This window comes from Neopelma chrysocephalum, unplaced genomic scaffold (assembly GCF_003984885.1).
Source record: "Neopelma chrysocephalum unplaced genomic scaffold, ASM398488v2 Primary Assembly neopelma1_96446, whole genome shotgun sequence".
NCBI classification, from domain to species: domain Eukaryota; kingdom Metazoa; phylum Chordata; class Aves; order Passeriformes; family Pipridae; genus Neopelma; species Neopelma chrysocephalum.
In genome coordinates, this window is record NW_020925093.1 from 505,740 (window position 1) to 530,267 (window position 24,528).

A 24,528-nucleotide genomic window follows, 5' to 3' on the forward strand; every position below is an offset into this window, starting at 1 on the left:
TGTCCATGGTTAGATCCACTCCTCGGTCTTGCATCCATCTATAGGTGGCATCTCTGCCTCGATGGCCTGAAGCACCATGGGCCCATTAAGCTAGGAACAACTCTCCCTTGTGCTGCCAGTCCAGATCTACCTGTGACACCTTGACTTGTGCAGCTCGGTCTGCTTGTTTGTTGTTGTGATGTTCCTCATTAGCTTGATTTTTGGGTACATGGGCATCTACATGGCGGACTCTCACAGTCAGCTTCTCAACCCGAGCGGTAATGTCTTGAAGCAAATCAGCAGCCCAGATGGATTTTCCTCTACACTTCCAATTAGTCTTCTTCCATCGATCCAGCCACACCCACAGAGCATTGGCTATCATCCACGAGTCGGTGTAGAGGTAAAGCCTTGGCCATTTCTCTCATTTGGCGATGTCCAAGGCCAATTGAACAGCTTTGAGTTCCATGAATTGACTTGATTCACCTTCTCCTTTAGTAGCTTCTGCCACTTGTCGAGTGGGACTCCAGACAGCTTCTTTCCACTTCCGGTTCTTTCCTACAATACGGCAAGAACCATCAGTGAAGAGGGCATAATGTGTTTCTCCTTTGGATAACTGATTGTATGGTGGAGCTTCCTCAGCCTGATCCACTTGTTCTTCTTCCTCCTCATCTGCCAGACTGAAGTTTCCACCTTCAGACCAATTTGTTATGATCTCTAGAATTCCAGGGTGATTCGGGTTTCCAATTTGGGCACACTGTGTAATCAAAGCAACCCACTTACTCCATGTAGCATCAGTGGCATGATGTGTAGAGGGCACTTCTCCCTTGAACATCCAGCTCAGCACCGGTAGTTGGGGTGCCAGGAGAAGCTGTGTTTCTGTGCCAATCACCTCTGAAGCTGCTTGTATTCCTTCATAAGGCGCTGGGATTTCCTTCTCTGTGAGAGTGTAATTGGCTTCAGATCCTCTGTAGCTTCAGCTCCAGAAACCAAGTGATCGGCCTTGGGTCTCACCAGGCACCTTTTGCTAGAGGCTCCAGGAGGGACCATTATCCCTGGCTGCAGAATAAAGTACATTTTTCACATTTGGTTCTGTCCTGACTGGTCCAAGGGCCACAGCGTGTGCGATCTCCTGCTTAACCTGTTTAAAGGTTTGCTGTGGTTCAGGACCCCATTGGAAAATGTTCTTCTTATGGGTCACTGAGTAAAGAGGGCTCACGATTTGGCTGTATTCAGGAATTGCATCCTCCAAACACCTATGGCCCCTAGGAAAGCTTGCGTTTCCTTCTTGTTAGTCGGTGGAACCATCACTATGATCTTATTGATGACTTCTCTTGGAATCTGACAACGTCCATCTTGCCATTTCACCTCTAGGAATTGAATCTCTTTGGCAGGTCCCTTGACCTTACTCTTTTTGATGGCAAAACCGGCTTTGAGAAGAATTTGGATGATTTCCTTTCCTTTTTCAAAAACTTCCTCTGCTGTGTCACCCCATACAATAATATCATCAATATATTGTATGTGTTCTGGAGCTTTACCCTTCTCTAGTGTAGCCTGAATCAGTCCATGGCAGATGGCGGGACTGCGTTTCCACCCCTGGGGCAGCCGGTTCCGGGTGTACTGCAAGCCCCTCCATGTAAAAGCAAACTGCGGCCGGCACTCTGCTGCTGAGGGGGCAGAGAAGAATGCATTTGCAATATTGATGGTGGCGTACCACTTCGCTGCCTTGGACTCCAGCTCGTACTAGAGCTCCAACATGTCTGGCAGGGCGGCACTCAACAGCGGGGTAACTTCATTCAAGCCACGTTAGTCCACAGTCAGTCTCCATCCTCCATCAGATTTACGTACAGGCCAGATGGGGCTGTTGAAGGGTGAGTGGGTCTTGCTGACTACCCCTTGGCTCTCCGGCTCTTGGATCACCTTATGGATGGGAATCACAGAATCTCAGTTCGTTCGGTATTGTTGTCTATGTACTGTTGTAGTGGCTGTGGGCACCTGTTGATCCTTGACTTGCAACAATCCCACAGTGGAACGATCTTCTGAGAGGCCAGGCAGGGTAGATAATTGTTTAAATTTCTCTGTGGCTACACCAAAAGCCCATCAATACCCCTTTGGATCTTTGAAGTATGCTCTCCTGAGGTAATCAATGCCAAGGATGCAAGGGGCCTCTGGACCAGTCACAATGGAGTGCTTTTCCCATTTGTCCCCCATTAAACTTACTTCAGCCTCTAGCACTGATAATTCTTGACTTCCTCCAGTTACTCCAGAAATCCAAATGGGCTCTGTGCTTTTATGCCTCAATGGCATCAAAGTGCACTGTGCACCAGTGTCTACTAAAGCTCTGGATCTCTGCGGATCCGATGTGCCTGGCCATCAAATCCATACAGTCCAGTAAACCCTTTCCTTCTCCTGGCTGAGGTCAGGGCCCCTCTATTGCTCCTGGTCAGAGTATTCACTGTCTGCCTTTGCATTGCCCAATCAGAGGTCTCCCCATCAGGATCACAGGAGTTGATCTCAGTCTTTTTGCATCTCAAAGGTCACTGATTTCTTTCCGGGGCCTCTGCATCAACTATATGGACAGCCTTCTTACTAGCTTTCTTCCCTCTTAATTCTCATACTCGGGCTTCAAGTTTACAGGTAGGTTTACCATCCCACTTCTTCATGTCACGCAGAAAAAAACATAGTTCACCACATGGTCTACTCTTGGGGTTTCCTTTCCTTCTGAGTGGGACAGAAGGAGATCGAGACCCATCTCTTGGGCTGTCTTTGTGGCGGTTCTCACATTCAGGGCACTTGTAAGGCCTCTCCTCAGTGTAGGTATTGGAGTTGTCTCTGGAATCTAATTTGCTGGCCTGTGGGAGTGAGGAGGCTTCCATATCTTCTTCTATACTCCATATCCAGGCAGACATCGTGTCCACAGTTGGTTCATCCATCTTTGGATGGTATATTGTTACCAGGCAGTTAACATATGATGCAGGGGCACCTTGAATTACCTTTCTCCACAAGGGCAGCATGCAAGGGACATCCTCTGGATTGCTGAAGAGGGGATCATATGTGCCACTGTAAAGGATTTCCAGCATTGCAAATTCCCGCAGGTACTGGATGCCTCCATCTGTAGTAGTCCACTTTCTTGAGGAGCTCATTAGATTTACCTTTAACTGGTACCTTCCTCTCACACTTGAGAGGAGCCGAACCCAAAGAGTGCAAATGCCTCTCTCCTTTCCAATTTCTTTTTCTATTTCACGATCTCTGGCAATAGATCCCAGTTGTTGTGCTTCATGACCTTCTAACAGGTGACTACTAGCCCCGTTATTCCAGCAGTGGAGCAGCCAGGTAAGAATTCATTCACCAGGCTGGCAGCTGTAATCTCTCCACAATTCCTTAAGTTCTGATGGGCTCAGAACTTCGCTTTCCTGTCTGATTTTCTCTCTGCTTCTCTTACATGGAACTGCTTCCTCTTCCTCTAGTGAATCACTGGCTGTTTGTCCTGCCTCCCCTTCTTCTCTTGGAGGTGCGGGCAGGGTAGATCCTTCTCCTTCTTCCTCCCTTACTAATCATGGAGGTAGGCCTGTAGGTCCTGTAGATCTCCTTACTCATCTCTTCCTTTTCACTACAGGGCCAATAATGACTTCAGATGTCATAGTTTGGGTCCCTGTCTCAGTCATAGTCTTTTTAGAGTACTGAACAGCAGTTCAATAAGCACAGGCCAGGCCCCAGTACAGGGCAAGAAGTTGCTAGTTTTGATTGGGGTAAGCAAGGCATCCTTCCATTAAACGACGTGTCAGTTTGTTAGGGTTGAATACTTGTTCTGATGTGAAGTCCCAGGCAATGAGGGGTGTTACACACTCTAAGAACCTGCCTAAATTAATCCACATTCCCTGCCACCCAGGAACTGGGCCTTTAAGGTACATCCCAGTAAATTCTCTTTCAAAGATTGTTTTGTCCTGCAGCAAGGCAACAAAGACAATACTACAGTCCCCAATCCCCATAACGTTCTCATAGTCCCATGGCCAGACAGCTCAAGTAAGGGTTAGTTAAGATCATTGGTACTTTCATTGCAAAGCCATCTATGTCAAAATTAAAAAGGGAAAGCAAGTTTTATCTGTCCCCTTGGAGGTCTTTCAAAGAGTAAGTTCCACATCCCAGAAAGACTGTTAGTAAAAGTACAAGTATAAATACTAAAGCTGGGCGCAAGGCCATGTTTTATATTAGGATGTTCCCAAGTTAGCAAAAACAAAAAGATAAGTGAGGTAGTGTTTATATAAACAAACTTTCTTGGCAGCATTCCTGGGTTTTGGCATCAGATTTTGTTATCGGCACTTTGGCTGAATGTTCGGCGTCCACCAAGACTCCGCCCAACCCCCACAGAGGGAGAAGGAGGACAGAAGCGGGGGGGAAAGAGAAAAAACTTGCAAAACCAAGGCTGCTAAGAAAGGTGGGTTTATATTCACATAGAGAAGAAAAAAATACTATAAGCACTATACACACAGAGAAAACTAACAATAAAGACTACTTCCCCACGACAGGTGTTTTCCTCCTTCGAAAACAGCCATCTATCCCGTGCAACCGTTCCAGAAGAGAAGGAGGAAGTTGTTTCCTTCTCGTCTCTTTATATCTGAGACGTCTCTTTATATCTGTAACCTCCCCTCCCAGGGAAGGTTACAAACCCACTACAGCTACTCATCAAGCCCTGCTTGATTTAGCATGTCATTCAAATAAAGGGGACACAGAAAACTGCAGCTCATCACTTTCCCTTTTCCAAAGCTTTCAATGAAATGTGCATGACAATTTCTAGTAAATACATCAAAGTCGACAGGATTAATCATCACTCCAGCAAACATGAGGGTACTTCTAAAAACAAAATTAGGAAATCCAGGACACTTGGGGGGGTGAAAAAGCATGTACTGTGTATCATTCTGGAAAGAGTTAAATCCAGATATACCTATTCGTGCAAAACCAGGTTGCCTGCAATCAGATTATATGAGAATCTGACCTTTTCACCCAGAACTACAAAAGCCTCCTTTTCTTGCAGTCACCATTGTTCGACCAGGTCCAGCTCCTTCCCCTCAACATGGATACCCTTTAAACTTCCCTTCTGTGTTCTTGCTTCTCTCCACTGATCCCACTGGTTTAAATTCCCCTTCCATCCTCCCCATTAGCTCTTCATCCGATTTCAGTCTTCCCCAGGAAATGAAGCACAAAACAAACTTAGGACAAACTCTTGACCCAGTTCAGCAGCAGCCAGAGCAGATATAGGATCATAACCTTTGGGCACTTTATTTCCATGATTGGGTCCATCTTCTTGCACTATGTGCAAGGTTGATTTTTGTTTTGGACTGGGTTTTTTTTAGTTTGTGGTTGTGTGCTTTTTTTTTTAAGGAAGAAAGTTCTTCCTCTCTTCAGCTTGTATCTTTTCATTTTGGAGCACTGCTGTCAGAAGACACCTTGATATGCTCTTCCTGGAGCCAGTTAGGAGTTACCTTAAAGCCATGAGGTTTTGATCCACACTGGTCCTATTGGAAGGCTGTTCTGAGGCTCCTGTAGTTGCAATTCTAGTAATTCGATTCTGAACTCAGATCAATTGAACAGAAAACTCCTTGTTCAACCCCCTGTACAAAGCCTCTGTGTCGCAATCTTTCAAAACAAAAATAAAAGGACACAAGAAGAAACAATCATGAACCCAGGGCAGAGACAAAGCAAACTGCAAACTGAACAATTACAGTGACCCAACAAGAGAGAGTCTTGTCATAGGAAATTTTACCTGATCATTTTAGCATATAATTTCAGCATCTTGTCAGTCATCAAAACCAAAATCTCATATAAAGCCCATATAAATACCTGGAGACATTCACTGTTTTACTTCATCATGTCCCTAACAAGTGGAATGACTCCTTTCCTTTGCATGGAGTGCTCAGCAAAGGAGGAAAGCCCTAGGCATCATTCTTTGATCACTCCACACATTCATTAATTAGTTGGCATTTTGCTTGTTTATCTAATTAGATGTGCGACAGCCATTGTTGCACAAGGAAAAGGTAAAAAAATTACTCTTTCTCTTCCATTTTTTGAGATATCTCACAGAATTCAAATTTTTTCCTTTCCCCCTTCCCCTAAACTCAGCCCCCAATACTTCTTGCTATATCTGAAATACTGTATATATGGACTAAAACTATTTTTTTCTCCAAGTTCCATACTCACAGCTTCCATTAACATCAGTACTAATTCAATATATAACTTCCAAATACATTACTTATATGTGCTTTTAGAAATACTCTAAACTAAAAGTTCACACATTCAACGTAACAAAATCCCACAGGGCAAGATTTTTAATAGATGTTATCTATGAAATTGCCCAACACAGTTGGCCAATATAATCCATTCATATAATTCAGGACCACTGGCATACCTACAGCCAATTACTTATCTACTGCGTACATGTACACACAGTCTCCTCTTCAAGTCATTAATGTGGAGTCCAGCACCTATGAAAATGGCTAGATTATGATTACCACTAACCTATATCCTGCATACCTTTTAATTCAAGGCAACAACTGCTCTTCCTGACTACTGTGCCACACAGCTGCAAGGATTGCTTGCAAACCTGAAGGGCTAGCTCATCCTGCTGTCTCACTACAGTAACGTGGTTAAAACCATTCTCTTTTCTGTGGTTTGAGACACAAAAGGAGGTGCTACATGGCTAGCTGCAATGCCAGTGGGGTTTGTCTCCTCAGCCCGAAAGACCCAAGAACTACAGTGATGAAAGGGACAACATGAAACAGGAGAGCAGCTCTACCCTCACACCTGAAGCCTCACTGGGATACCTGTGACATCTCTGCCACTCCACCATTGTCATGAAGAGCATACACTCATAAACAGCAAATAAAACAGAAAATTCAGTATGAGAAGAAAAAAAATTTTTTTCCTTTCTTTTCAGATACGACAATTTTAATCTAACGGTACAGGTACACTGGGAGACCCCTGGTGGCCTAGTGGTTAGCGTGCAGGACTTTCACTGCTGCGACCACGGGTTCGAGTCCGGTCTCCTGGCCTGATGGAGGTCGTTAGCCCTGTGAGGCCATCCATCTATGAGAAGGACACTCTAAACAAACCTACGTCCTGAGGACCTCACTGCCATTGTCCAAGCTTGCTTGGCCCCGGCAGATGAACCTTAGGATTAAAGGGTGGGCTCAGTTCAGCGCAGGCTGTGTCTCACCTAAAAAATCCATTGCGCAGGCTGGAACGGTAAAAAGACCTTTCCCCAAATCTTCGTTCGCGAAGATGGGCCATTATTATTATTATTATTATTATACAGGTACACTTCAAACACAACATTCAGTCCTGGCGTCCTTAGCATTAGAAAGATGTCAGTAAATTGGGGGGAGTATATCAATTATCAAGAAACAATCATGAATCTGGCAGAACAGGATACTGAACAAAAAGCTTTATACAGGTCCAGACAGCTAGGTATTTAGAGTACGACAAACAAATGAGCAAGTGTGGTAGGAAATGTGATGACTGTTGCAACATGTTTTGTGGAGTACAAACATGAATATGGGTATCGTATTTATGTGATGGCCCAGGGGAAAATGGCAAGCCATATTCATGTGAAATTAACCTATCAGAAATGGAGAATCCCATTAAATGATGAATTAGTCTCCCAGGGAATGGGTAAAGGGCTAATCGCATAGCCATTTAAAGTCAGGATGGAAAAGGAGTTTAAGTAAAATTAATGGAAAAATTTTGCATTGGCCAGGTTACTAATAACTATGTTTCCTATTGCTAATTTAAATGAGTAAAATATCAATGAGTGAAACATTACTTGGTTTTCTCACTGGTAGCTCAGAGAGCAAAGTTGTAGGTTGAAGATGACGTTGATGACTCTCAATGTAACTCAGGGAGAAAAATTTAAAAGCACACCCCTGTACTGTATTTCAGTGGTGTGCAGAATAACAGGGGACAGCAAGGATTTTCAGATCAAGTGGTTTTTTATGCATTTGAAGTGGCAGTATTGGCTAAGATCTGAAACAGGTCTTCCACCAACTTCTCATGAATTTTAGCTAATTCTGAATATCACATAATCTGGTTTCTTCCTCATGACAAAATGCAATAGAAAGCATATTGAACTTTTTTTTTTTTTTTTTGCATTTAGGTATATTTAGTAACAGTTCATATAAAAAGAATAATTTATAAATCATGGGCTGTTCTTGAGCCAAAGAATTCTTTAGGATGCATGACTGTTCACAGAATATTAATTTTATACTATACCCAAGCAACCATATCTGAATATCATCTGGTAGATGCTCATATAGAAAATGCTAAGCAAATTATAGAACAAATAACAACAGATGATTTTAGTACCCTACCCCAACATGTAGTTAAGATTTTAAATACTATTTTAATTTGAAAAGATATTAAAAAAACTCTTCACCAGCCTTAATTAGATCCCTGTCTTTTCAAAAAACTAATTACATGTCAGATGAAGCACTGGTTTAGGAAGCCTGCGTATTCTGGCAAAGGCAGAGTTACTTCTATTCCTAGCTGTGTCTTGCTATATGCCTCCCAGCAAGAAAAAATGCAGAGTTTTTCAAAAAGCAATCAGTAACTACAAAGCTTTAGAGACACTGATTTACCTTTCATGTGTGCTGAACCACCACATCTCCAAGAGAAATCAGCAGGAACCACTGGCAGTTTTGAAAAATAAGGGGTTATAGTCCACATTTAAAAAAAAATTAGGCAACAATACTTGTGCAGAAATGGCAGTTAGAAAACTAAACTGTTTATATTCCCTTGAAAATACCTTCAGTACATATCCACCATTGTAGATAATGCAGCACACTCAAAAAGGTATGACAATTTCCATTTTGTTGCGTATTTCAATAGAAATTTAGATATCTTAAAAGTGATTTGACTACCTAAGCACCGCTTATGAAGTCAGCATGTAAATACCGCCAAGAAACTAGTAAAATGTGACTCATGCTAAGGTACTCAAAATTGGTACATGCTTTTCAAACCACTGAATGAAATCTTGGCTCCATGAAATTCCATAGGCAAAACTCTCATTCAGAAAAAAAAAAAAGTGAAGGTTTATCCTTTTGTCAGGTTCTTCATCAGCAAATATGGAATTAAAAAATGTCAGACACGATGTCCTCCCTTCATCCTTTCCTTACTGCTTGCTCTGATTGTACAGTTTAGCACACCCACCCACCAAAATGATCACCAAAATTTGGAAATCATCCAGAAGATGGGAAACAACCTGGAAGGCTTAAGTTTTGTAACCAGGCATTCTACTAATAAGCATTTCTAGTAAATTAAGAGAATTAAACGTGGCCAGAAAACACACTAATGTGAGATTAAAACAAGTAAGTCTTTCACAATACAGAGGTCTTAATCTAAAGACCTCCTTAGAGCCTTTAATAAAGACAGAACTATGAAGATTTAATGTAAAGAACAATTAGATGACACGAAGAGAACAAAACCAACTAACCTACACGAATGAAAGAAAAAAGGATCAAACACCAAAGAATAACCCCTCCCTTCTTGATGTCTCACCGACATCACAATCACTTCCAATAACTTGAAGCATTGTGTAGAGTCCAGAGAAAGCATCACTGGAAGCAGTAATGCAGCTGCAAATGCTTGTCATCCTGTTTATTGAGGCCATTGTACAGAGGAACTTAATTACAGAGATTAAAAAAAAATCTGTTTCAGACATCTACATCTTAAAATCTGGGCCAGTTTTATCAAAATCCAAAGTGTCATTTCAGGCATGTTGGGATACACAAAACATACACAACACCAAACTGCAAGTAGTTACAAGTAGTTACAAGTCAAAACAACATAAATATGTGGATTTGAGAGGATTATTTTTTAAGTCTGAGGCTTGGGGTTTTGAGTTCTTCTTGAGGGAAGAGAGTTCACAAAACAAAACTTTCAGCTAATACTGCCCCAAGTGGGTGGGTACGCTGTACTTTAATCTCAAAAGAATTCCCCTGGAAAACTTCCAAGCCAACATGGGTTAAACTGCTCACCTACTTACACAACTGTTTATCATCAGAAGCACTGGTGATGTGAGTCATGCGTACACCTTGATCAATAAACACCTCCATTTCTTTCAAAGCCTTCTCAGGTGCTACAGGGTTACTGCGAAGGCTGTTCCTTCTAGAACAGAAAACCAGGAGCTTAGTTGCAGGGAGATTATAGTTCCCTCTGTTTTGAAAGGTCAGTCACTGTCCATCATCTGATAGCATCATTAAGCCCAAGAGAAGTGGGATAACTATTTGAAATTACTGCGTGGGGTGAAATGGAACAGTAAAGCTGTACCACTCATTTGCGCCAGCAAAATTAAAAGGAAAAATAGCAGTCTCCTTTTGCACTTGGACACATATAGCAAAGGGCCTGAAAAATATAGCAAGATTTTACTGTTTAACAAAATACTTACAGTGATATATTAAGCCACAGAAGTTATTACTGTAGGAGAGCCCATGATGTATTAATCAAAGCACATTTGAAAAGCTTCATTCTATTTTTAAATTATGTTAGAGTGTGTGTGACCTGGCCTTACAATGACAGTCATCTTCTGGGGCGTGCAGTGTTCTCAGCTCCTACTGAGAAGGCTGTGGGAGCATAGGATGCTTAGCACTTTGCTGGATAGGATCCTCAGCGCTCAAAGGAAAATCCAAAGTAAATTTAGCCTAAATGACTCTATCAGATCAAACAGCTTTAATTACAACATTTAACAATAATGGGGTTAGTAATGAAAGCAAAAAAAATTCAAGCTTTAAAAAAAAAAAAACAACAAACAACTCACAACCAAAAATCCAACACCACACAACTTATCGTTGACTACTTCACCTTACCTGTTACTCAGATGCAAAACTCAGTTGAGTTGAAGGTAAGAGAAATAAGCCTTTCCTTCCCCCCTCCCAACTTCTGTAGCTGGTGGACCAACATAGAACGTACCTACTGCTCTTGTTCTCAACTGCATTCTCTCTGGGTCTCTGCCCCTGTGGAAACATCATCAAAGTTCTGGGACAATGCCTTGGTGGGAAATCCACGGCTGCCCTAGGATGGCAGTGGGGAGGTTGGTTCTCCATCTCTTGGGGGAATTTAGAGTACACATGGATGTGGCACTTGGGGATGTGGTCTGGTGGGAGGCTTGGCAGCGCTGTATTGGTAGTTAGGCCTGATATCTTGGAGGTCTTTTCCAATCTGGATGATTCTGCTTTTCAGGTGGGAGACAAATATCCAGGAATAACACTAAACTTTGTCAGTTCCACAGTCAGTCAGTGCTAGATAATTAGAGATCTATTCTATTATAGGTACCAGATGGAAACCATCTTTTCTCACAACAAGTTCTTTAATGATGGCAAAACTATTGTTATCTACAGGATATGAGTCTTTCACAGTGATTGTCTCCTAGGAAATACAGATATTTTCGATCCCAAGAGGCAGTTTAGCGTTGTCTGAGTTTTTGCTACAGTTTCTCAAGTTACATTTACTACCTGCCTAATTTAGCTATGTATATCCAACAGCGAGTACATTATGCAACGAAAATCCAACTAATACAGACAACACTGCTTTGCTCCTCCACAAACTGCAAAACCTGCCACTTCTATTTTTCTAGATAACAAAGTTAAAAGGCTCACATAAAAGTGATTGTTATGAATTTTTAATAAAATAAAGATTTTTAGCTTTACTTTTGAAAGTAAACTAACTATATATTTTTTACCAAACTTCCACTAAACATAGTCACAGCAGCTGACCATCTTGCCACTGGTTCTCAGAGCAAGGGGATTTTACTGACCTCACATTTGCTAAACTGCCTGCAAAGAGAATTAGATGAGCAGTAAACAGTTCAATTTTTTTAAAAGCTTGAGATTTTACTAATGTTATGTCTGTAAGTAGTAAAAGAGATCATAGTAACAGGAGGTAATCCCATTGGGAATAAGAGGTATAGCTACACCTCTTAAAATTGGAACAATGCAGACTTTACTGAGCATGAGCACAGTTGCACAGCCACTGATCCTATCATTGCCAAAAGCTTTACAGCAGTGACAAGGCCAATACGGAGCTTGCAGATACAGCCATGCTACAGAAAATTGACAAGTAAAATTGGAAGAAAAAATCATAGAGAGACAGTTAAATGACTTTAATTTGCTGACAAACAAATCTTCTGTTTATAGATTTTCTTCTGTTTCTTTTGAGAACATTCAGATGACACTGAAATATGTGAAAGAAAACTGCTCTTGTTTGATATACTTCACTAGTGAATCCTAGCTTTCATGAGAAATTACAGTAATTCAAATTCAATCTCTTAAAGAAGAGGTCCCTCACCTTCTGTGAATTCACCAGGTCATTCTAACCTAATGAACATCAGCGTAATGCATACTTACATCTTTCTGACATCAAAACCACTTGCTTTCCAAAATTATAATTAGAAAGAAATTAAATTACTGAGAAATAACTATGTTTCATTTGTTCAATTTGTTTTAAAAATAAAAAGCAGATCCTGCAGGACACTACATCCACTACTGAGTAAGTGTAAAATGACGCTAATCTAATTTGATGTACTATATTTACTTTATGAAATCAGAAGAGAAACAGAAATGCAGCATACCGTAAATGTACCAAATACAATAGGCAAACAAAGGCATCAATTACTCTTACAGTGTTATTTCCACTGAGCTGTATTCGTTTTCATCAAAGTATTTGTGCAAGCAGAAACTAGTCTGAATCTAAATCTGAATAGGAAAACAAAGAGGGTACAACCTATCCAGACAACTGGAGGTCCAGGCCTATAAACCATTTAATTTAGGAGCCTATTCCTCTCTTTAGGGTCAGGCAATCCCTCCAGTGACCTCAGTGACCTTATGCCCTCAGAAGAACAGAATTCTAAGCCAAAGGTTGTTTTGTCTTTTTGCACCTCTTCTTCCAAATCCACAGGGATAAATGAACTGGCTTTCCTTAAGCAAAAACTGAAAACAACATGCCAGCCCTTCTTCTACAGAAGAGGGCAGAGGAAGAGAGGGGCAAGGAGTAGGTATGCTTTAACCCAAAGAATGTGTGGGACTGAAAAGACATGGAGAGTGCCATGAACTGGGAATGCCTAGCAATTACATTTCTAAATTGAACTGCTGCTAAACTCAACGGGAGCTCTGACATCCATTTCCATGGGGAAAAACTACTTTCATGTGGTTACAAAGCTCCATAGAGGATCAGGCAAGGAGATGTTTCAGGAGATGTTTCACTTGAGACGTGCAAGTGAACATATGCTTATGATCCATTAAGAGATCTAGCTACTGCAGAAGACAAAAAAAAAAAAAAAGGAGAAAAAATGATAATTTGCCCAGATTAGTTGGCACTCAAATCATACTTAATTTAAATAAACAGACACAAGGGTTCAAGGAGTTCAGCCCTGCCTAGGCACAACTGAAAGTAATGCACACTGGTTTATTAATAGACAGATAAAGCCATCCGGAAACAGCCTGATGAGTCAGTACGACTCAGCAGCTGAGGGAGATCTCACAGTTTTCACACACCATGGACACCTATGACAACAAGGTCTACAGCTGAAGCCACTGGCAGCAGCAGGCAGCTCCCTGGAGCTGGTAGTGGGAAGCACTGAACAGATGTACTGGAAATGGGGGCACTTGGCACTTCACTCCGGCTGCTGGTAAGTTAAGTGATCATCTCCACACACAGTGACAGCAGTCAGCAAAGAAACACCAACAGCCTGGCCTGTCCAAGGGAGTGTCAGGGAGGCTACAGCTGACACCCAGCACAGGGTGTCAATGGGAGACGTTTCCTGCAGCCTCTTGTAGACTGAGAGGTTACTGCCAGGGCATGGGACACTTCATGAGGTTCTTCATGAAGTTCCTGGGAATAGCACTTGGGATATGCTAGACTTGTAATGGGAAGGCCAAAAGGTGGGCAAAGGTGGTCTGGAGGGCAACAAGCATGAGGAAACAGAGGGACAGGGAAATTAAAGAGGCTGGTCCTGTGTCAATAGGACTCTTGTTTTCTTGCCATGCACTGGGTAGGTGTGGGCTGGCCTCTCATGAGCAGCAAGCTGGACTAGCTGGTGAACAGGACAGGAGGCGGGGTGGGGCATTTATAGATATAGATGCACATCATGCCTACTGCAAATACATGCTCCACCTCACTACCAGCTTAGGGACTTGGAGCTGTGTCAGCCTCACCTCTGGCAGGCTACCACAGTTGGCAACTACAGACACAGTCTTTGTGCTGGATTTACACAAGTAAGCATCAACTCCTCATGTGATATCCATAAAGAAAGAACTATATACCCACCAAAGTACGGCTAAGGATATCCTAACTATAATCCTCACAGCTCACAAACTTCCAAAGATCAGTTATCATAATGTGTTAGTCCTGGCTGCATGCCTGGTACTCACGAAAGCCGCTCTATCAGTCCCTTCCACAAGTGGACAGGAGAGAGAAAATAAAACAAAAGGTTCATGAGTTAAGGACTCCTTGAGACAAGGACTGGGAGAGATCATTCACTGAATACCATCACAGGCAAAACAGACTCAACTTGGGGAAATTAAATGAATTTTATTACTAATCAAAATCAGAGCAGGATAATTAGAAGTAAAACAAATCTTAAAAGCACCTTCCCCCCACCCCTCCCTCCTTTTTCATCCCTCCCAGCAGCACAGGGAGACAGGGAGTGGGAGTTACAGTCAGTTCATCACATGATGCTGCTGCTGCTGCTCAGTGAAAGAAGTGTTTCCCCTGCTACAGCGTGGGGTCGGTCCCTCCCACGGGAGACACTTCTCCACAAACTTCTCCAACATGTGTCTATCCCACGGTCAGCAGTTCTTCAAGAACTGTTCCAACGTGGGTCCATTTACATGGGGTGAAGTCCTTCAGGTACTGGCTGCTTCAGCATGGGCCCCTCACAGGGCCATAAGTGCTACCAGCAAAACTGCTCCAGTGCGGACTCCTCTCTCCACAGGTCTGCAGGTCCCTGCCAGGAGCTGCTCCAGTATGGGCTTCCCACAGGTTCACAGCCCTCTTTCAGGCATCCACCTGCTCTGGAGTGGGTCTCCTCCACGGGCTGCAGGTGGATCTCTGCATTCCCGTTGACCTCCACGGGCTGCAGGGGCACAGCTGCCTCACCATGGTCTGCACCATGCAGGGGAATCTCTGCTCTGGAACCTGCAGCACCTCCTCCTCCTACCTCCTTCGCTGACCTTGGTATTTGCATAGTTGTTCCTCTCACTCCTCTCTTATCTGGCTGCAATTACATCTATGCAGTAACTTTTATTTTTCCTTTTTAAACATCACAGAGGTGTTATCATAATTTCTGATAGGCCCAGTTTGGCCAGCAGCATGTCCATCTTGGAGACAGCTGGCACTAGCTCCATTAGATATGAAGGAAGCTTCTGGCAGCGTCTCACAGAAGCCAACCCTAATTGCCCCCCTGCTACCAAAGCCTGGTCATGCAAACCCAATATAGAATATAGAAATCTTTCCAAGTGTGCAAACTTTATAACTGAGAGTAAATACTAACAAAAGTAAAAGGAAGTAAAAGGTGTAATAATGACATATAAACTTATAAACTGTAAAATTATCTATGCTTTTACTGGAGAAAGAAATATTAAATCAAAAGTCACATTGGCTTGCCAGAAAACAAGTCTGGGGTGATAAATACTAGTTCGCACTTGCAGGTTTGTAGCTTTATGTTAACCCGAGCCATCAGCGCCTTTGAAGAGCTGAGAGGGATAAAAGTGTGGGTCAGTAAAAACAAATGAGGAGGAGGACTAAGCTTTGCACCTGGTAACTGATTAACTCCTTTACATGGCTTTGAGCCTTATGGTCCCTCCTCCCCTTCTGCAAAATGCTTTGAAAATGATAGATGAAAAGCCTATGTTTATTACTCATTATACTGAAGCTTTATACTTCGAAATAAGGTACAAATTAAATTAGTGCTCCAGTTCTCAAATGGTAAAGAGCAGCCTCCCCACGCATCCCATGGCCTCCCCTTGCATGATTATGTTCTCAAACCAAGGGCCAGCTCATGAATCAGTTCATGCTAACTTTACAACAGGACACTTCTCAAAAACTGCTTGAAAGCTGTCTCCATCTCCAAAAGCAACCAGTGTCCCTGGCCATATCTAACAGCTGAGGCTGAGCCGGCAAGCAGGCCCTGACCTGCCAGACCCATGATGCCACAGCAGGCAGTGCTTACAGAGGAGCCTGGAACCAACAATCTCTGCTGAGGATCTACCCCAATTTCTTCCAAATAAGACTCAAAATCCCCAGGAGCTTGGCATAGCCCTAAGGTCAGCCATGTCATACAGCTGCCAAAGTGGGAGCCACATCTGAGCTCACTGTGAATTCTGGGGAACTTGTGTTTGTCGCCTCTTCCTGTGATGTCCCAGCAGTTCCAAAGGAAATAAGATCTGTGCAAGTAGGATCAGACCTTTAGACTGGTAAATCAATTGGCACGCGGTTTGTCTGAAGATCAACGTTTCTTTAATGTCTGTTGCAAAGTAAAAATATCTCTTCTTGATGACTCATTTTCCACACCAAGGAACGTCTGTGGGTGGAAGAACAGAGACGAAGCAAGTCTATTTTTCTCCTCCTGTCACTATTGTAGCAGCTCTCAACTCCAGCATGAAACAGAATTGAAGCACTTGCAAGATGTTTCCAGCAAGTGAACTGAACAGTATTGTTATCCTTTTGTCATCAGTTTTATCCAGAGTCCTATTAATATTAAAATCATTTCAGCACTATTATGGTCACCCTCAGAATCTGACCTTCCAAACACAGATGCAGATGTGGGACTTTTTTATTGCACAACCTACTCAAATGGACGGTAAGTTATTTACAAAAAATTCTTTGCTCTTAATGTTGTAAGCCCAGTCATGATTTAGTTAAGTTGGAATCAGAGTTCTTATGAATTTAATGAGAATATATTTATCCCACAGGATTAGACTAAACAGCAGCTTCTCAGAGTAAGGATTGACTCAGAAAACCTCTGCAACATTGCTGGACTCTGAAACTCTACAGAGCTCAGCAAAGCTTTCTCCTGTCCCAGAATTCCCCCCCATGACACCAGTTTTGAGTGGAGATGAAAGATTATCCCTTTTGTTCTAGACGGGGAAAGGCGTGGGATATTGACACTTGGTATCAGGACAAGTAGGTGATCCCTCTTAGGAAAGGAACAATTTTCACACACTGAGAGCCAGGCAGAAAACAGCCCACAGCTTCTGAACCAGTATGCCCAAAACAGAAACAGCAGGAAGTGTGGGAAGATTCGTCATAAAAGGAGATTTCCTCATGTCCTCCTCCTTCCCTTGAGCAAGCTGATTCATGGTTTCTCAGCAGCACAGGCACAGAGTCTTTCCCAGCAATGGTAAAGCATTCACCCTAGAGCAACTGTAATGAAACGCTGGTGAGTTGAAAGGGGTGACAGAAAAATTGAGGTTTTTTGAAAGGTTGGGGTCTAGGGGGAGCTCGTTTCAAGGGGAATCAGAAAGCTCTCATCAGGTGGTAAGAAGTACTGGGAACCTCTTGCTCTCCAGTGTCCCACACTGTTACCATACACCTCCAGTTTCCAGTATCCCTCCAGCAGAACCTGAAGAGCCACACTGCATCCTGCACCCATTTTACCCTCATCCGTGTGTGCTTCCCTGCCTGACTCAGAGGGGAGAGGATGAGGCCGGGTGAGGGGGAGGCCAGTACACTTTGTTCTTTGCCACCATAGAAAAAGCAAGCATTACAAAGAAATATTTCTGGACATAGAAGGAGGTAGAGTTACTCTGGCCATACAGAAGGCCATCCAAATGCAGATTACCTCTACCCTTTGTATGTAAATATAAAGCAAGATTTGCTTCATTCTTAGCTTAAGAGGGAAATCATTTATGTTCATTTTCAGTGAAATACGAATATATATTAATTGAAACTCAAGTGCCCCTCTTTACTTTGACACAATTTTCTGTAATGCTTTGCGGTGTTGCAAAAGTCATTACTTTATAAGGTTGCCTGTGACAACTCAGGAATTCCTTCCCGTGCTCTCTCCTTACTAGATAAACTTATTTATTTATTCAGGTTTAAACATTACATAGCACCAAGTCCACTCTTTGTTAGAAACATTGAAAACACAGGTGTTCAGTTAAACCTGTCCAATAACAAATATTTGACATGGTTCATAAATCTCTGAGATAGTATAGTCTTGCAGACTGACTTTGATTTTACACTTATAAAGGGAAAGGATCAAGGTTTGCTCATACTAAGAGAGGACAGGTGCTTTCAGGCAGAGGCCAAAATGTTCACAAGCAACCACAGGTATACTCAAAAGAGTGGTGCTTTCAGAGGGCAGTTGTGCGAGCAGCCCTAAAGATACAGACAGACTAATCAGTGTGTGCATAAACTCCTCAACCCAGAGGCTGCTGATCTGAACACAGATCTGAAGATGCCTTTTCATACTCTTTATCTCTCAAGTCATTACCAAAACATATCCACAGCTTTATTTCCCAGATTTCCCAATATGAGAGTAACCCAGCCACTTCTTACTGACTGCAGACCTAACGGTGGGGAACACCAAATAGTCTGACTAATATGTGTGGGATATAAGGAAGGAACAACAACAACAACCTAAACAAACAAAAACCACCAAAAAACCACTACAGGCATGAGCACTCCCAAAGTGCAAAAAAGCGCATCAGAAGAGGCACTAAGGTTTTCTGTTCATTTCCAACTCAAACATTTTGAAACTGCTGACACAGTCAAAGCACTGACAGCTGTCATGTATGGAGGGTTATTTCGCTTGGTAAACCTTTTCACTTCTGAAATCTTGACAAACGCAGGTGCTAAGCCAAGAAAATCTAGTATGAGTTGCTATTCTACATTGACCTCACAAAGAAATTACCCTCAATATATCTCCTAGGATTAGGGACATAGCCACAATAAATAGAATACATTCACCATGTAAGTCTACAGTTATAAACCTGAAGCACACAGTGTCCATATCTGTCTGAGCCTCTAGTACAGAAATACTAGCTAAACACAGATCCTCTGCTAGACAAGAGATGTAAGACAACTAGTTTTGGAAAATCTGTACAACTTCAGAGAACCCAGGTTTCACTGCACCACTGGCCATCTACAATGTCTTATTCAGATTCAGATTTCATATTAGTCATGAGTAGTCATAACTCATCTAAAATACTTGCAGGCATATCAAATCTCTCCTTAGCTGAGAACTTCCAAAACAATCTATCACTGAAGAACACAAGATTTGTCCACATGGGGCTTAAAGCTTTAACATTCTTTCAAGGTATTGTATTAAACTGTATTTCTTTTAAGTGCAGGTCAGAACAGAACCCTCAGGCAGAATTATGAATGATCTGCAAATTCTTGTCTCAGAGGGTTTTTTTCATGCCCTAACACAAAAAAGGATGGACAAAGGTTTATTTCTCTTACCCTCAATTTCAAACTGATCATTATGACAAACCTGTACTTTCAGTGATAGCTTTTTACTTCCTTTGCAGAGAGAGAAACGTTTCACCCTTGACACTTCATTTAGATATGGTGAGGTCAGAAGTCTAGCAGAAACATCTTTGCTGATATATATTTCACACTAATCAATAACAGAAAAAGAAACAAAACAAAAAGAAACCCAATGGCAAACATGGCACACAATTCTGAAGGGGTCTTGGAGATTACTTTTATGATTAAAAGAAAAAAATCCTCGTCCCTCTCCCCAGTTAAAGCAGGATGTTCAGACAAAGTGCAACACTTGGTTTTATGAAAAGAATTCCAGTAGAGTTCTGCCTAGATAACTCTCAGCCAGCAGAGAGAAAAAAACTCTTTTCACATCCCCAAACAATTTAATTCTCAGGACTGAGCCGCCTGAAAAAGTACTATTCATATTCCATGCCAGCTTGCTTCCCTATCTTGTAAAAAAATCCCCGCAGTGACAATAAATTCAGGACTATTTTTAACTTACAAATGTGTAAGTTATTATATTTTTACAATAAAAGTAAAATCTGGTGGCATTAATTTGACAGTTTCTAAAATCTAAATTTCAAATACCAAAAGACACTAGGAAACTACTGTTGGCCACAAAAATAGAAGTCTACAGATTTCGTGGAAAGCTAAGATTTCCAAAGCATTTTTTAACAGTTTATGTTTGCAATATTGAAGTATAAATTTATTTACGAAAGAAATATTAAAATCACTTTTGCTAAGGATTCCTGCACTTCAAATTACATTGCTTTAAAATTTCTCTTATGTTATGATCTTTTAATCACTTACTAATTTAGACAAAATTCATTTCATTCTAATATGGCAAGACTGTCAAATTGCCCATTCCCTCTCTCCTCTAAGAAGCCTCTCTTCCTGATTTGCGTATCAGATTCTCTCCTTCTTCCCAATTTCCTTCTGCATTTTATTTTTTCACCTTCTCTTTGCATCCATGCCTTTTCTCTTGGTCTGCATAGCACTTTAAAAGGGCTATACTTAATTATGCAAAATGGAACGGGTTTAAAAATTCCCCATAACTTATTTAACCACTGAAAATCATGTCTCCACTAAACCAAAAAGTTCCATGAGAAACATTTCATGCAGATGAGTTTTTAATCAAAATGGTAAATATCTTCCAGCTGAAATATTTTTGTATGGACTTAGTGAACCCTGGAAATTGTAGCTGAGGAATCTGATGTACTCTGTGGCCTGAGTGGACTAAGCATCCCATATTTAACACAGTAGCAGGCTCTCATGCACATGATCCAAATAACAAAACAACCCAACCACACATTTCATTGCAAAGAGGCATAATAAAAGGAACTCTATAGGGAAAACAGGCACAGAAGCAGGAGATAAAATGCAAAAAACTGGGCTAAAATAAGAAATTTAAGCTGCCTTGAGCTGCCAGATAGAGCAAGCAGAAAGGGCATAGGAGTAACAGTCCAGGGGTCACCAGGTACAGTGATGTTCATTTGCTTTGCCATTTCCTTGCCAACAACACAGTAAGTAAGATAAGGAATAATATTAGTCCAGTATCTAAACTGAGATGTTTACAAACTTCTATAATTAGACAATTTAGCTGATTTTAATTATGAACAGCTTACATTAATTACTTCTACGACATTAATTCAGGCAAGAATGGGGCTCCCTGTGCCTTGCACAGGTATGTATTACAAGACTACCTACCCAAACAAAGCTACAATCTCATTCAATCAAGGTCTGTTACTATAGGAACACACAAATATATGCAGCAAAACTGCACTAAAAGTCATGGATTTAGATGTGAGATCCTGAAGGACTTTGCAAATACATAATGCATATGACATGGCTTTTCTGACTTCAATGTACATTCACCTACATACATTGGACAGATAACTGATCTAGACCTTCCAATTATTTTCCATCCTGCTAGCATAAGTCACCTAAAGGTGACAGCAATAAAACTCAGCAGTGATCCTGTACTCTGGTAGGAGGCACTAAGACGATCTTTTCAAACTCCTGCAGATTACTACTGATAAATCCTACCACAGTAACTAAAACCACTGGAGACTAAACACTGAAAGAAGTGTAACAGCTTTGTCTGAACACTTCTGTACAACAAAAACTGCAATGCAAGTAGGACCAGCTCTCCTCGAGTTTTCAGTCAACGTCAATGACTGAGAAACAAGGATATGGCAAAGCAGGACTGACGCAAGTTGTTAGAGAGGCCTAGTACTGCTCCATCCTCACAGTTTACTCAATCCTTCTAAAATTCATCTCACCCTCACTTTCACTGGGGACTTTTTTGCCTCTTCATGCAAGAGAAAAACAAACTTCGGCTGAAAACTGCACTTCACAATAAAAATCCTCCCTGGGCTATACTTCCAAGTACTATAGAGTCTTTACTCAAAAGCACTACAGGGGATGAGATGGCATGAGCCTCACTAGAGAATACACAGATTTCTGTATTAAATTAATGTTCTCCCTCTTTTCCCCATTCATATTAGGACACAGAATTAACAACTCCCATTTAAGTGCAACTGATAACAAATAATAAATATAATAATAATAACGCTAGTGCAAGCAGAAGAAACTCACCACAACCTAAGGATATAGAAGGCATATTTATTGTTCCCCTAAGACTTGCCACACAGGCTATATTGGTCAAGTAAGGAAATAAAGCACAAACCCCAAATCCCACTGTCCCCATGATAACTAAATTATAATACTAATGCAAAGCTATTATGGCTATTTGATATGATCGTCCTAAAGTTCCAAACAACTTTTACATTTTGCCTACTTACAAACACATTAAAATGGATCCTATTTAAATAACTGGGTTTGTTATATGGAGTGAGTTCATTAGCAGAACCCCTACCTTCTCCATGCATTATTAAAATTCCTTTCTTAATGAATCTTTTTACACATGGAAATGTATTATTGACACAACTCAAACAGAAGTATATACTATGTCAGCAATGCTAAATTATCTTCAATACATAGCAATGCAGAACTGAAACAAAAGCTACAACACTGCAGCATGTAATATGGCATGGCAGGCTAAATGGTCCCACTTCAATAAACTGTCTAGAAATGGATTTCAAAGAGACAAGCACCTATTGATTTAATAAAGGAATCTGAAAAGCTCACACAAAAGAGAGATTTGTAACTCCTTGCCTTCTCTAAAATGAAGAGAGAAGGGAAAATGATTTTTTTCCCCTGAGGAAAACAAAACAGCTGAGAAGAGAATTCATGGAGACAACCAGATTATTTTGATCATTCATCCTTCACATAATCAAACATCACAGAATCAAATGACCAAAGCCAAAAGGCAATAATATGACACAGAAAATACAAGAAAGAATAACATACTATATTAATTCAAGAAAATGAGAGTTGTACTAAATAATATACTTTTCAATTGATTCAATTCATCGGAGCATCAGCTGTAGGTAAGTAGCTAAAGTCAGACAGAATACATCTGTGTCACATCAAGAAACCTTACTAAATCTGAAGACATGCATTGAGAAAGGAAGGCACGCCCTTGCACAAAGACATACACATGTGAAATGAGTCTTGGCTGAGGGCCCAGCCTGCAGCTGGTACCTCATTAGGGCTTATGCCAGTCTTTTATTATGCAAAGTAGAAGCTGTTAACCTGTAAATATAAATCCAAGTATAGGTTTACCACGCATAGCATATAGTACACTGCTGCAAGTACAGAGCTGCAACTACAAAATACACACCAATAAGATGGAGATGCAGCTTTTATTTTTCAGCCTTGTGAGAATAGGAAGCACTTCTACAGCCATTTTGGAGCTGTGTCTACATGCTATGTATTTAGACTCTCTGCCAAGATCAGAAAACCAACTATGTGGATTACAAAGTATTCCTATATATTTGCACTTGCTTAATTTTAGCCAAACATTTCTATTTTTTAAATAAAGGGACAGCCATCCCCTTAATCATCAGGATAGATTTTCCCAGATACAATTTTTACTAGAACAGTGCGCCATAAGCTTGCATTAAAGTACTGAAAAACTGCTTCACTCCACAGGCTCTTCCTTCCACCTCTCCTATATGTGAATCTACAATATATCAAACTGTATTATAAATCGGCCATTACAATGGACCAGCCAGGTCCAACAAGTGAGACTGTTACACAATACTAGGGAACACTGATTTCCTTCATTTGCACTATTTTCTTATTTATACTAAGAATGGATGGTTCAAGAGAAAACACAAACACCCCCTTCTAAGATGCCACATTAATGGCTGCCACTTTTTAAACAGTTGAATTCTTTCAAACTGAGCAGAATAAATGACAAGCAGCCACGAACAAGAAGCTACAGCCGTCAGTTACAAACCTCTAATTTAGAAGTCTCTTTCTTTTAATCATATACATTTGTCAAAGGAGTAGTTAACAAACATTTTCTACTGATTTAACAGGCCCTATCTAACACAATAATCCAAAACACAAAACACAATAATCCAAAGCACAAAGATCAGAGTTTATTTTTCATCCTGAAATAAGATGTCATGTACTAGGCTCTTCACAGTTGTTCCCAAACTGAACCATGAGGTAGAGGGATGCAACTGGGGAGGCCAAGTAAAAACAAAGCTGTGACGAGTGTATCTTGTCTCTGACAAAATTCCAAAACGAAAATCAACTATTTAATGTAAAGGAAAATGTTTTTGCAAGCACAAGAGGGAGAGATGCTGGTTTACTACCTATAGTTAGGTCAGAAATGTGAAAAGTGCCCAATAATCAAAAGAAAAGTGTCTGAAACTGTCTCTCAAAATCATTAATTTCTGTATTGAGATTTATACATCTATCAAGTGATTACCACAAGAAGGTTTCCCAGATATAGCTTGGATTCAATGCTACAGAATCTATCCAATCCTGTATTCAAAGCTCCAGCCAGGTCTCTCACCATTTCTACACTATCTTCAGAAAACCCATCTCATTCTCAGCAGTATTATACGTAGGCAAACACCAAACCACGTCTAACAACACACACCCACTCCTTTCCCAGTTCTTCTATCTTCAAGTGGTTGCCTAGTTATCATAATTACCTGCGCT

At 41.1% G+C, this 24,528-nt stretch overlaps 1 protein-coding gene across 2 annotated transcripts in view; it reads right to left on the minus strand.

The window, feature by feature from the left end:
* PARP8 (poly(ADP-ribose) polymerase family member 8) overlaps window positions 1-24,528 on the minus strand; it is a 117,452-nt gene that overhangs the window by 67,471 nt on the left and 25,453 nt on the right. Inside the window, exon 3 of one of the 2 annotated variants that reach the window (XM_027708644.1) lies at window positions 10,933-11,034. The exons of the other annotated variant lie outside the window; for it this stretch is intronic. Coding sequence (XP_027564445.1) covers window positions 10,933-11,034 — 102 coding nt within the window. The remainder of the gene's footprint in view (window positions 1-10,932; window positions 11,035-24,528) is intronic. 2 annotated transcript variants of the gene reach the window in all.